Here is a 13,834-nt window from a genome sequence, read left to right on the forward strand (position 1 = left end):
TATTTATAAAGTTTTAAATATGTAAAAATAGTGTGGATCGACATATCTATGAAAACTTAAAAATCTCGAAAATTGATAGTCCAAAAATGCATTCCAAAATGCATATTTTTCAAAACTTGAAATCCATTTTTTATCATGTCCATGCATCTTGATGTCGAGATGATCAATTTGAAGAAATTTCAGCATCAAAACAATCTCTTCTAGTGAAATTTGTGAGGTAGGGTCTAATTTGATTCTTTAGAGCCTCGGCTCTATATAAACTTTTCCTATATGTAAGGTAGATCGATAGATAAATAAATACGGATGCAGTATATAAAGCCTAAGCTCTAAACTATAAAATTAGAGCTTACCTTCAAATAGTATTAGGAAATATAATTTCAATACTATAAATCTTTGTGATAGCTTCAAAATATATTTTATTTTTATTTATAAAATTTAAAGCTTTAAAAATAGTATTGATCGACACATCTATGAGAATTTAAAAAATCTTGAATATTGATTGTCCAAAAAAAGCTTTAAAAAATACGCTATTTTTAAAAACTTGAAATCCAATTTTTTTTCATTATTGATGTTGTTTATTGATCTTGATACCGAGATGATCACTTTGATGATATTTCAGCATCAAAACTAACTTTTGAGGTAGGCTCGGCTCTCTATAAACTTTTTCCACTAAATATTTCTCTCTCTAAACCAGAAACCCTGGTAGATGGCGAAGGATTTGGCATGCATCATCATTAGTAAATAAACATATAAATAGTTGGAGCTTGGGTTGGGTTGGGCCCATATAAAAACGCAAGCTCTGTTTTGTTATTTGTTATCAGAGTTATGAATTCTGCGGATCCAAAGCACGACGACGAGGCAGCTCTCATTGAATTCCTCTCCTCCCTCATGGATTACACCCCCACTGTATCTCTCTCTCCCTCTGTTCTAACCTCAATTTCATTTTCTATCTCACTTAAAAACGTCTCTCTCTATTATTTCATTTCTTTAATCTCTCTCATTAATTCATTTCTGTAATCTCTCTCATTATTTCATTTCTGTAATCTCTCTCCCTCTTTCTCTCTGGCTCTCTCTCTGAAACCTAGATTATTTTGCATTCATCCCTCTGAAATCATGGTTTTTTTTTGGTGTATTGCAGATACCGGACGAATTGGCAGAGCATTATCTTGGAAAGAGTGGTTTCCAGTGCCCAGACATTCGAGTGTAAGTTCCCCCACTTTGCTTTTCTGTGTTTAAAATAATTTGAAACCATGAGGTAATACTTTTCATGTGTTTCTGTCACCCAATTTCTAGATTAATCACAGAATTTGGATCGCTAAAAAATGAAGATTATGGGTCACTGATTGAGATGATTTTTTTTTTTTTGAAACTGGTTTGAATGGAGAGAAAGTGTACAAAACCACAAAGTGTGGTAAAAATGGCAGCCCACAAAATGGGTGCTCAGAGTACAGGGGTGGGAAAGAGTAAAGGAGGAGGGAAAGAGAGCGAAGAATGGTCGAAGGCCTGTATCCAGGAGTGGGGGCAAGAAGGAAGGGAACTTGGAGGAGAGGTAGAGGAGGGGAAGGGGTAGAGTAGGGGTTACAAGGGGGCTGAGAAAAGAGGTATGTGATAGGGGCAAAGTAAGGAAAGGTGCAAAAAGAAAAGATGCAACGGTGAAGCATGGGGCTGGGAGAATAGAGAGAGAGAAGGGATAGAGAAATAAGCGACGGGAGAGAAAAATATAAACAAGAAACCCGAGAAGAAGGGAGGGTGAGGGAGAGGTAGAGTAAAGTGAGGGGAGATGATGAAATGCTTGAGGCTTTTTTTTACTTTTTTTTTTTCTCCCTCATTTCTTTTACACACTAGGGGGAAGAGAGAGAGAGAGAGAGAGAGAGAGAGAGAGAGAGAGAGAGAGGAGGGGAGGGAGGGGGAAATGATGGGTTAATAAACTCCTCTTGTAAAAATAAGAGGGTGGGAAAGGCGATGCAGGCTCCTTCCTTGGCAAGGCAGTCTGCAGCTGAATTGGCCCCCCTGAGAATGTGCTTAAAAGTTACAGGTGGCAGGTCACTGCAAATAAAGGAAATAGATTCAAAGATAGATGTTAGCAGTCGGGGTGGTGGAGCGAGCTTGGATGCCCACCTGGTAACAGTGCTGGAGTCACATTCGACCTGTATAGCTGAGTAATGTGTGCTGAAATGGGTGGACTTTTTAAGTCCTTCCAATAGGGTCATGGCCTCGGCATTGGTGGAATTGGTTGTACCAAGGCCTCGAGAAAGAGAGGAATAAGCTGTTGGAATTGGCCAGGGTACGTTCATGTCTAGAGGAACCGTGGTTGCCAAAGGATGTGCCATCTGTGTTAAGTTTTGAGGGTTCCCTGTGGGGGTGGACGCCAGATGGTTCTTATAGTGGGTGAAGGGGATTGAGATACCGGCAGACTGTGCCAACTTCCTCTAAGATTAGAAATAGGGATGTGACAGAAGAAGGGAATGGTAGAAGCCCATAAGGACGTGAGGGAGATAAGACAGTCTGAAATGGAGTGGTGGGGTTTAGCTATACCGTGAAATTCAATTCGTGTTGTTTCTCTTTCCATTAAGATTTCCAAAAAGATTCCTCTCTTTTTTTCACTCTAGCCTTTACATTCTTCTCCCTCCTCCTAGTTTCTCTCCTAAAAGCTAGATTCATGGGGTGGGAGCAGGAGCATGTTAAAACTTTTTATTTTTTTAGTGTATCACTCTCTAGACTTGCTTCTTTATCTCTCCTTTTCGAGCTCTTTTCCATATCTCTTAACATATGTCTCTCTCTCTTGTTTGGATCCTTTTACCTCTCCTGCTCATTTGAACCTAATCATAGTGGCCCTTCTCATCTTGAGATTGTTGGTTTAGAAAAGGATTAGGAAGTGGTTATGTTACTTTGCTTGTTGACTGAAAATAAAATGTTGGTTCATTTGGTTATGTTACCTTGCTTGTTGGCTGAAAATAAAATGTTGGTTCATTATTTTTCTTACCCATTTGATGGCGGATATTGTTAGGAAATTATTCATGCATAATGCATTCAATTATTGGTCAACACCAAAACATTCTGAAGTATCCAAAATACATCAAAATTATATTGCATGCAGCATCACAATTGGTAGTGGTTAATGGATATTACATGCTTGCTTGAGTCAATTGTGTCATGGATCAACTACTTCGTTACACATTTTTATACAAGTAATGGATACTATATTTAAGCTAGGAGCTCTTGACACACCAGGCTATCCATGTACAAAGTGTTTCCTCTTCAATTAAGTGTAGAGCGGACAACAATGAACTAGTCCCTTTCCCACTTGATTAGTGGAGTTGAGTATTTACACTATGGAAAATTAATCACAATGATTTCATTGGGAATTGGGCTTGATTTGAGGTAAAATCACTTTGTTGTTTTGTAGTTTTGAAAAATAACCATGATGGTGAAACTGTATACATGAAGCTGCACCGGTAATGCAGAGAACCATAGCTGCCTAGTTTCTAAAAGAGACCAATTAGTGTTGTACATGTCCCTTTGTTATCACACCTGCAATCCCATCATGAAAGCATCAATGTTATTGTAGACTGATAAATTTGATTTAAGTTTGTTATTTTGACACAAGTGAACTTGGACACATCATGGATATGGGATGAGGGAGAAATTGAACCATATTTTCACTTTTTTCTTTGCTAGGTAAACTGGCACTTTTATCAGTGTTATCCACTAGATGCCAATACAAATTCCTAGCCCAAAACAATTATTATTTTTTTTTTTGGGGGGGAAGGTCAGAGGCGGGGTTTGGAAGGTGGGGCTTGTATTAAAAAAAAAAGTACTTCAGTTTGTTTGGTTTGTTGGGAGAAACATCAAGGGTTTGAACTTCGAATTCTTAATCCCTCTCACCCAGACCAGGATGTGTACCACTAAGCTGAAGCTCAAGGGGACATGGTATCTGAAACATAGATGGCTGTATCCATTTCTTATATTAATGGGCATTGTACAAAATGTCTACGACTATTATGAGAAACCCAACCTTCATAAAGACAAACAACACAACTCATGGGGAAACCCTGAGCACTCAATGTCAAACTCTCCACTCCTAGATTGCTCCATTTTCAGCCTTGCTTGTGATAGACTACCTTTGCCGATGCTGTTCAGCATAATTTTGTATTCTTCCCTAACAACTGAAATCATACTGCCATTAACTAAATCACCCCTTCCAGATATGAGAGTAACTGCAATCTATTGCTTGGCAGCCAGCCATTTTCATTTCTTGGAGTATCCTACCACTTGGCCTACCATAGAAGACTCAAAGGGGCCTTTTGGGCTTTTAGAACCTTAATCCTAGCGATTGTGTCCATACAGGTGGTAGAAGCCTAGGTTGGCATGTATATGTTAAGACTCGAATACCCTCCATCATGGTTAAGCCGAAGGAGCAGGGGCGTAAAATGTTAGTTGGGGGAAGCTGCTGGTCTTACACATGGCATACTACCAATGGTTTTCTTAGATGTATCATATATTAATACCTTTACATGTTCAGCTCAAATGTTTTATTGAAAGTCGTAGTTATCTTTCAAGGTGCCACATCAACTTGTAATCTTTAATTTAAGGTTACATAATATAATAACGTCACTTTCATTGAAAAGGGAAATTTATCAAAATACATGTTATCTCATGTGTTCTACGCTGGGTTATCTCACCAACACAGGGGGCTTTCGTTAAGGATTGCCAGATCCTCGATGGGCCCTCATTGACCATGAGTTTATCACTCCTATCATCTCTCAAAACCGCCCCATCTAGTCATTAAGCTTGGCTGGAAGAAAGCATGCGATCATGTAGATTGGAACATCCTTGATGAGACCCTCATGAGAAATGGGCTTCAGATCAATGTTCGCAAAATTGAACCAGAACGGTTAACCGTACATGGGCATGGAAGCAATTTAACCGGCCTAACTGGTAAATTGGCCGATTCAACCGCTCTAATCGGGTAAGTCCCGAGCGGTCAAAACAATGTTGAAAAAAATACAAAAAAAATCTACTAAAATATGAAAAACATATAAAGAATGATTAAAACAAAACACATTCAAATGAAGTTGAAAATTAATGAAAAAAATGGATTTTAACCCATTTTATATTTTCCAAGGGCTATTTTTAAAATTTTCTAAAAAAGATAGGAAAATATAAAAGTGAGTATTAATGACCAAAACAATTTTTAATCTTTACCATAATGTAAAGAATATTTAAAAATGTATTACAAATCAAATACCTCCTCCTTTTCCTCAAATGCTTTGAAATGGCCATTGGCTTTAGGGTGAACTTGACTAAGTTTAAGATGATAGGGGTGTGTGCTGATGACCACTTGGTTCATAGTTTGGTTGAAAGGTGGGCTTGTTCGGTCGACGACCTCACTTCCACTTACTTGGGACTCCCATTGTGCCTGGGCGTACCTAGACTCAATCAATGGAGTCATATCATCGACAAGTTCAATTGGAGGCTCGTAGGCTGGAAAGGAAAGTTCCTTTCCTCAGCTGGCAGACTCACATCAAGGCCACCCTTTCTTACACTCCTATCTTTCAGACGTCCATGTTCCATATGCCAGCCTCAATAGCTGCTCGATTAGAGAAGCTGATGTGGGACTTCCTTTGGTCGGGGTAAGGAGGCCACAAGTACCATCTCATCTCTTGGATTAAGGTGTGCATGACTAAAGCCCAAGGTGGACTGAGCTTTTGTTGCCTCAGATCAAATAACATTGCACTCTTGGGCAAGTGGTGGTGGCATTATGCCACGCAACCCCAATCAACTGTGGAGGGAGGTCATTTGCCACAAATTTTGCCATTGATTTGAAGCCTGGCTCCCAGCGTGCAGGAACAGCGGCAACGTTAGACTCAACCTCTTTTTACAACATATTTGTTATTGTCCGAGAGAGGGCAATAGGGTGATGTTCTGGTCCAACCTTTGGATGGGTGATACCCTGCTAAGGGACCAGTTTCTTTTTTGGATAAAGTTGACTTGGTATTAATAGAATATAAAGATACAAGGGAGAGTATTATTCTAAAAAAAAAAGATACAAGAGAGTTTTAGGCACTCCCCTTAACTAGGTGCCCTGTCAAAAACCTTTGAAGTTACATGGGACTCTACAACAGAACCAAAAAAGAAGGGATGAGTGCTAGGGGGGTCGGAATTCCCCTGGGGAGAGTTGAGACTAGCTCTGCTTTGCTAAGGCATCTGCCTCATCATTACCCGCTAAGGGACCAGTTCCCCAACCTTTTCCTCCTCGCTTGTGATAACCATTCTAGTATGGCTGATAACTTTCTAAGGTTGGGTTCAGTTAGATCTTGGAGTCCTAACTTCAGAAGGCCCATTGTGGATCATGAAGTGGAGGAGTTTGTGGCAATAGCAGCACTCCTCCACTCGGTGTTCCTCCTTCCAGATGGGGCTGACAAAATCATATGGGTACCAGCTGTGCCTGGAATATTTTCCATGCCCTCCTTTTTTCGCTTTATCACCTCGCCACTAACCCAACCAGCAGCCTCCCCTCGATGTGGCTAAAGCGTTGTTCTCTTGCATTCCACCCAAGAGTCAGGTCTTTAGCTGGATTGCTCTTTATGAAACAACCTTGACCATCGATCATATCCAAAGAAGGGGTCTCCCATTACCCAATAGATGCGTGACTTGTTTGGAGGCTGAAGATACCATTGCACATCTCTTCATCAACTACGACATCGCAAGAGCCCTATGGAGCAACCTTCTTCAACTGTTCATTGGTGGTGGGTTACCCCTCAATCGGTCCCTCACCTCTTTGCTGCCTGCCTTAGCTCCTCTTGGCCCAGGTCAGGCAATCTCCTCCAGAGGGCTTCAATGGCTGCCACTCTACAGGTAATTTGTTTAGAAACGAACAACATAATCTTTAGGGGGGGAGAGAGCCACAGTGGTTATATTGATTGACATAGTCCAAACTTTGATCTCCTTCTGGGCCAAAAACCAAAAGTTATTTAGAGATTTCTCGTTTTCTGACCTCCATCTCAATTGGCAGCAACTTTTGAGACTGAGACCCGTCAGGATCATACGGGCATCCATGTGGAGACCATCGGAACCAGGCCAAACTAAGCTGAATTTCGATGGTTGCTCGCTCGGCAACTTGGGACCTTCCGGCATTGGGGCCATCTACAGAACCAACGACGGCAGCCTTTTTCTTTCCTTTCCCTCCCCATTCTCTCTGCTGATTCCACTTTAGCGTAGGCTCTCCCTCTCTTGTAGGGCCTTCGAAAATTCAATCCTAGCTGGAGTTCCAATTTGGTAGTCAAAGGGGATCTAGAAAATCATCGCCTGGGCTTCTGGCTCTGCATTCTGCCCTTGGAGATTCGACCATATTTTTTCTGAGATTTTACTGATTTGCAGGACTACGTGAGTCTCATGGAGGCATATTTTCAGGGAAACCAATGTAGTAGCCGACGATGTAGCTAGGGAGGGAGCATCGTCAGCTCCTCCACAGACATTTTTGGCAATTTGTTTCGCACTTAGTCCCCCTTTTTGTATCTACTTTTTTCTGTTCTTGCTGTAGAGCATTGTTTGGGCCCCTAAAGTGGGTTTTTATACATGGCACCCATGTTCTGGGTTGCCTCATTTTTTGTACATCTCTCTTTACTACTTAATATTAAAGTCAACATCTTCAAGAAGAGATTAACAATTTAACATGTGAACCCATATACTCTGAATTAATTTCAAAATACCCATCAAAATGCACATGATTTTGACTTGGAATAGTAATAAAGCGTAACATGTTAAATAATTAAAATGTGAGGTGTATTTTCACAAATTTCCCCTCATCATCATCATCATCTGAGCCTTATCCCAACTATTTGGGGTTGGCTAAACGAATCCTGTTCTGCATATTTTAATAAATTTCCCTTTAAAAAAAAATGTCACGTGCTGTGGTGCCAGTCATCCTCCCACGGGTATGTAAAATAAGAGTTGCAAGTGTTTTTATGATAAGGACAAAAAAGCTGGATTTGGATATTATTTTAATAAAAAAAACACTAGAGCCTATCAATTATTGGTCAAATGGTAGTCAACACACTTATCATGTATAACTAAATAAATAAGTAGATTTCTATTTTCTTTAATGCATTAGTAAGACTTCAGTATTGGTTGGTAGTTACTGAGTCATACCAGATTGCCCTTATAGTGTAGGTTATTATGGTTTTAGATAACTTTTGAAGTATGATTAATTAAAGATAGTGTTTGGAAGTGCTTTCTTTTCCTTTGTGATGAAAATCTTATGTTATCTTTTATGTGTTTGGCTTCTCTTCTCTTTCACATAAAAACCATTTCTAAGGACAAGCTGATTAGGGACGACGGGTTGAAGAAGATAAACAAACCAGAAAAGTGAAATAGAATTACCATATCTTCTGTCATGTTGTAATTTTCTATTTTTATTTAAAATATGCACATATGAGTTTGAGATAACGAGAATTTGTTCTGTCTTTTTTTGCATAAAGGTTCACAGTTGAAATTGATCTGTAATACCTTACTGGCTTTCCAATTCATACCCTACAGGAACTTACATTGCTCTTGCTAGGTTTGATTGCAGAACTAGATTGGTGGCACTCGCAACCCAAAAATTCATTGCAGAAATTGCGAATGATGCTCTTCAGTATGTTTCTTCTTCCCATACTTGACTGTTCTTTTAACATGCCAAGTTTTTTTTTCTTCATGCATCTTGGCCATTTCTTATCATTTTGAGTATACATAAAGGAAATGTGAAATTGTGAGTTATGAGAAAAAAAATATGATTATTTTACCCATTATGTTAGTTGATTTTTTTCGTAGTGTAACATATTGCTAAGTTGTTTTAATGTTCTGTAGGCTAGTATTCGGTGCCTGCTTGACCTCACACAGTTTTTATCCAACATTATCATTTCTTTATATCTATGCTGCTGGCTAGTAACAAGCTGCGTTGTATTGTACTTCATTGTAGTGGAAATTACTAGTGGTGCTTGCATTTACTTTGGGCATTACGAATTGGTGATCTTTTTTTTGGATTATTTAGGATAAGTTTATTGTGTGGCATGCAACAAAATTCACCTATCATTTACGCCAATTGTATGGCGTATTTGTGCACTTATTTGTTTGGTACATTTTGAAAAATTAGAAACTTCTCTGATGATTCCCCTTGATGGGTGAGCTTGGGGCTTGTTTGAACACAGCACATCCATATATACTTGGTAAAACCGACCATGTTACATGCTAGTTTATTGAGCCTATTTGTAGAAGGCAGATGCTACAACACCTGGTGTTTTATTTGCTCTCCAAAATCCAATTTAATGATTTCTCTGGAGTGGAAAATTTTCCCATCATGTTGATTAGAAGTGAAAGGATGGGCTACTCCTATTGGCTATGTGTCATGACTTAGTGAGAGTGGATTCAGACAAATTGGTCATTCGTGTATTGCATATTTATGTGTTGGATTTCTAGGGGGTGGTTGATAATATCCATCTTGTAGCCAGTCAAGAAGTGTAGAATACAAAACTGGGGTTATTGTGGGCATGGAAGCTACGAAGTTTCAATTATAGTCCCTCATATATGGCTTAGAAAATATGGATGTCAGTGTTGGTTTTGGTGTCCATTAAACTTGATTTTGAAGAAAATAAGGCTTCAACAGACTTCATGATGTGCTTCTTCTTTGGACTAGGATGAACAATAATAGAGACATTATTTTAGTGTTATTGATGCCCACCACTTGGTAGCCCAATATACAACAGGGTGTTTGGCAAATCAGCCCTCAGATACAATCACCCAATAAAGCACTATTGTTCTCTCTAGCCCTCAATCCTACAGAGAATCCAAGATACTACAATAACATGCCAATTTGTCACTTCTCTCAATGGAGGAAACTCACTTCCACTGGTTTGAGAGAGGAAAATACATTGCTAATGGGGAGCACAAACCCTTTGTTTGATATGGGAGCAACCCACACTTTGAAAAGAGAGAAAGGGGACACAGTGATAATTGATGACCAAGTGTTTTTAGAAAAGAGAGAGGAAGAAGAAAGATGAGTTTCGGATTAGGTTTTCTATGAGTTTTTTGTTTTCTCTCTGGTTTCAGGTCTGGTTTAGCTCCAAAAACTCGTGGTTATAGTCTTGAGATGTGTGAAAAGAAGACTGGTCAAATGGGAAGAGAGAGAGAGAGAGGCCATGCATCACTTGCAGGTGTCACTCACTTGCAGATGTGGAAATAATAGGTCTACTGCAGTGCGTGATTCAGACACTACTGTGGTCCCTACACCTACTACAGTGCTTTATACAGTGCCGCTGCTGTGCATACACCCTGTAGTGGTGGTCCACATCTCAGCTGCTGCATATTACAGACCATGCTCCATCATGGCCTGCACACTCTGCTGCAGTAGCCAGGACATTACTGCTGTCCTTTATCACACATGCGACCGTGGTAGTCCATACCGCCTTTAATAGTTGTTTATTGCAAATTCTTTAAGCAGGTCTGGCTATGCATAGCAAAAGAGGAAGACATTGCCCCCATTACTCACATCCAACATCAACCAGCTGCATGATACATGTATGTTTTGAAAGCACACAAATTGAAGGCACCCAAGAGGTCCATGTCTCTTTTTCTTGTGTTCTCAATGTCTCAATGAAGAACTCCCGTACATATGCCCTTTGAATGTTTCTCTCTTGCCAATGTTTTGAGTACCCAAATTTCAAAATTCCCTTCTGATATGAAATAGGATTTTCTGCAACATCTGGATCTCCATCCAGATCATCATCATCATCTAGCCTTTTCCCAATTAATTGAGGTCGGCTGAATCTCCATCCAGATATTTATCAAAAATTGGCTGTGATTCACATTCTATGACTTCTAGATTGTGTGAAAAATCTGAAAAAACAGCTACTTACACCAAGACCAAGATCTTTTAAGGCTTCAATCTTTTGCTAAAAGCCACTTATCCTCAACCCATTGATCAAACAGTCCTTGTGTGGGTCATGTCACCATCATGAATCAACACCATCTCTTGCAGAGGATCCTCTTTGATACCATTGGTGCATGGAAAATATTGCTCCCCAAAGGTGCAACCCAAGATGAAGGGTTCTGACCATGGTTACCCTCAACTGTAACCACTGGAATGGTTTCACAAGGATCTCAAACTTAAGTAAAATTTCCACACTTTCAAAATTGCAATAAATTTAAAATTTAGAGATGAAGCTTTTTGCTATATAGCACCTATAGATAGTTTATAGGTTGCCTTTGGTATTCCGTATTTGTGGGACCAATGTGCTACATTCATAGAGAGAAATTATGTGGAAGTTACTAAAATGGTGGCTTTGGTTACCACATGCTTGTGTCAAGGACCAATAAAGTGAAACATGCTGTATAATACAGGAAATGAGAAAGAAGCGGAATACAGGTCGAAACTCCCACTCTTATGGGGTTCACTTGAGATCGTCCACGAGTATATTGGGGCATGACCTGATGTGGCCATACTACTCAAAACTCCTTGGGTCTTTTCTTACTGGACCCAAGCCCTTAACAGAACAACTCACCTTTCAACCAAAGGAAACCTCTTTACCCAAAGAACTCACCTTCCTCCATATGACCCCATATTTTGGGAAACTATTCCTATTTCATGTAGTTTTTCAACTTCCAAAAGACGAAAATATTCTGGAGTTGTGTCATATTAACTACTTCAACAATGAAACATTTTCAATTGGCAGTGTGTCAGGTGTTATGTAGTTTTCTTCCTTACTTTGAAAATGCTTACTAGTTGGTTCTAACTTGTTCTTTACAATTTATTAAAATTAATAACCCAAGTTAATCAACAGAGTTTCCTACCAAGTAAATTAATTTATGGAGGTTCTACTGTATCATTGTGATGATGCTTTTCTCACGCAATAGGCCTTAATTGCAAGTGTTCCAACTAGCACTCGCTTGTCCATTCCTTGCCCAATTTCCACTGCACAAGATTCACAGGGACTTCGCTGGTGTTGAGAAGATTTTGATGAAGCTTGTGATGTCCACATGCTGAAAATAGGAAATGGAGCCGATCTCATAAGCTCCTTTGGAAATCAACTATTGACTGAAAAACTGATTGAAATCCCTAGGACGAATTGCGAGAGATGATAGGCAGGTTGTTTGCTGATATTTTACATATTGATCACAAGCCACATATAACATAGGTGCTTCTAAAGAATTTCTGGTGTGGGTTCTTTGAATGGGTTTCACACCATGTTGCTCTTGTCAGTTTTAGAATTTTTTTTCTAGTATTTACGTTCTGTAACAGGCTGTGCAAAGCTAGGCAATCAGCAGTTGTCAAGGATAAGAGAGACAAACTGCAAAAGGTATAGTGAATTGTAAATTATGTGCAAGTTATGTAATGTCTGTGTTGTAGTTCTACTACTAATGCTGGTAATAATGATCAGGATAAGCGCCTCATTTTGACAAACGACGATCTCTCTAAGGCATTACGTGAAGTAAGTACCCTCCATGGAATGATCTTCTAGCAATGTTTGAATAATATTTTATACTAGGCATTGCTTCCATAAGATGGTTTGGCTTGGTCTGATACTGATCTGATTAGTGTCATATGCTACAACATAAAATGAATACATAAAAATATCAGGTCTCTATGGTTTACCCTTTTTAAATGGCCTTGCCAGTCAACTGCAACCTGTTCTCTTGATTTATTACCAAGCCCTTTCATTTCTTAAAATTTTTTGGCAGATGACGAGAAAAACTTATTTATGTTTACTACTAATGATGGAAGAATTGTTTCTCAAAATCGTTAACTCGGATGATTATTTTATGTGTTTACAGTATGGGGTGAACATGAAGCGCCAAGAATATTTTGCTGAGAGCCCATCAACTGGAATGGAATCTGCAGCTAGGGATGATTAGTGCACAAATTCAGTTGTACGAGCCTTGTATACTTGTTCTGTTTAGAAATGGATCGCTGTTATGTCATACAATACTCGGGGTTTACTTTTATTAGTCCATTTTTTAGTTTGTTGTTTTGAGTACATGTATCATACTAAAGAGAGTGAGCACGTTTTGTGTGTGAAACATCTGGAAACTTTTCAAATTGATTAATGAGATCCATGTATCATGCTTAGTGTAACTTTCCTCAGCTTCGAGCCTTCCCAACGAAATTTTATGGTTGATTCGCGTGATACTTCAAATTTAAGGAAGTGTTTCCTTATAGAAGTTTTGAGTATCAAGAAATTGACATATGAGGCTGGGATTTTGTAAAGATGACTAAAAATGAGCATCATGAAATGGAAATACGTTTGCGCTGCTATTGGGGAAAATGGCCCAAAATTCAATTATCCACATGTTTGGTTTCCAGAAATGTTCCTAGATCTCTCTCTCTCTCTCCATTTTTACCCATTCTCTGAACTTCTCTGCATCTTTATTTCTCCTGGGTATATCCTAGTTCAATTTTTTGCCTGATTTTGCTGTCCATTGAACTTGTAATATTTTTGAAAGGAACTTTTTTTTTTTTTGGGGTAATTCAGTAGGAAAGACTGCCCTTACCTGTTTTTTTCAATAGATTAGGAGTTATATTTTTTAAGGTGTTAGTGGTAGGGCTGGAGGACCACAATGTGGTGTCTAGGTGTGGGGATGCCACCTCCATGTCCATGACCCTAACTTCTTTTCCTTTTCCTAACGTTTCTCTGTTGTGTTTGGCTTTACTGCCTCTTTCTATTTTCTTCAATACTTTTACAAACTCACCTCATTACCAAAAGTGAACTTTTCATGAAAGATATCTCCTTTAATGCTCTCTTTGGCACTTTGATCTTATCTATTTTATTGTAATTCTTGTTTGTGAAACCCCAACTCACAT

General features: G+C 39.1%; 1 protein-coding gene across 2 annotated transcripts; it reads left to right on the forward strand.

Moving 5' to 3' along the window:
• Nucleotides 1-334: 334 nt before the first annotated feature.
• Nucleotides 335-13,108, forward strand: LOC18434058 (transcription initiation factor TFIID subunit 10). Of its 2 annotated transcripts, none has more exons than XM_020667090.2 (6): nucleotides 335-906; nucleotides 1,139-1,203; nucleotides 8,561-8,635; nucleotides 12,275-12,332; nucleotides 12,414-12,464; nucleotides 12,808-13,108. In XM_020667090.2, exons 1-6 carry the CDS (start codon nucleotides 826-828, stop codon nucleotides 12,886-12,888), a joined length of 411 nt encoding a protein of 136 aa, XP_020522749.1. In that variant the 5' UTR covers nucleotides 335-825; the 3' UTR covers nucleotides 12,889-13,108. The 2 variants fall into 2 exon arrangements, with proteins under 2 accessions (XP_020522749.1, XP_020522750.1); XM_020667091.2 differs by having other exon boundaries at nucleotides 8,573-8,635.
• The last annotated feature ends 726 nt before the right edge of the window (nucleotides 13,109-13,834 follow it).

Source organism: Amborella trichopoda, chromosome 10 (genome assembly GCF_054954075.1).
Source record: "Amborella trichopoda isolate Santa Cruz 75 chromosome 10, AtrichopodaSantaCruz75HAP2 v2.0, whole genome shotgun sequence".
In the NCBI taxonomy this organism is placed as follows: domain Eukaryota; kingdom Viridiplantae; phylum Streptophyta; class Magnoliopsida; order Amborellales; family Amborellaceae; genus Amborella; species Amborella trichopoda.

Bases quoted from the DNA above. Each gene is read 5' to 3' on its own strand.
- LOC18434058 (XM_020667090.2), top strand. From the start codon at position 826: ATGAATTCTGCGGATCCAAAGCACGACGACGAGGCAGCTCTCATTGAA. The intron at 907-1,138 runs GTATCTCTCTCT...GGTGTATTGCAG, and splicing joins TCATGGATTACACCCCCACT to ATACCGGACGAATTGGCAGA. The intron at 8,636-12,274 runs GTATGTTTCTTC...GTTCTGTAACAG, and splicing joins ATTGCGAATGATGCTCTTCA to GCTGTGCAAAGCTAGGCAAT.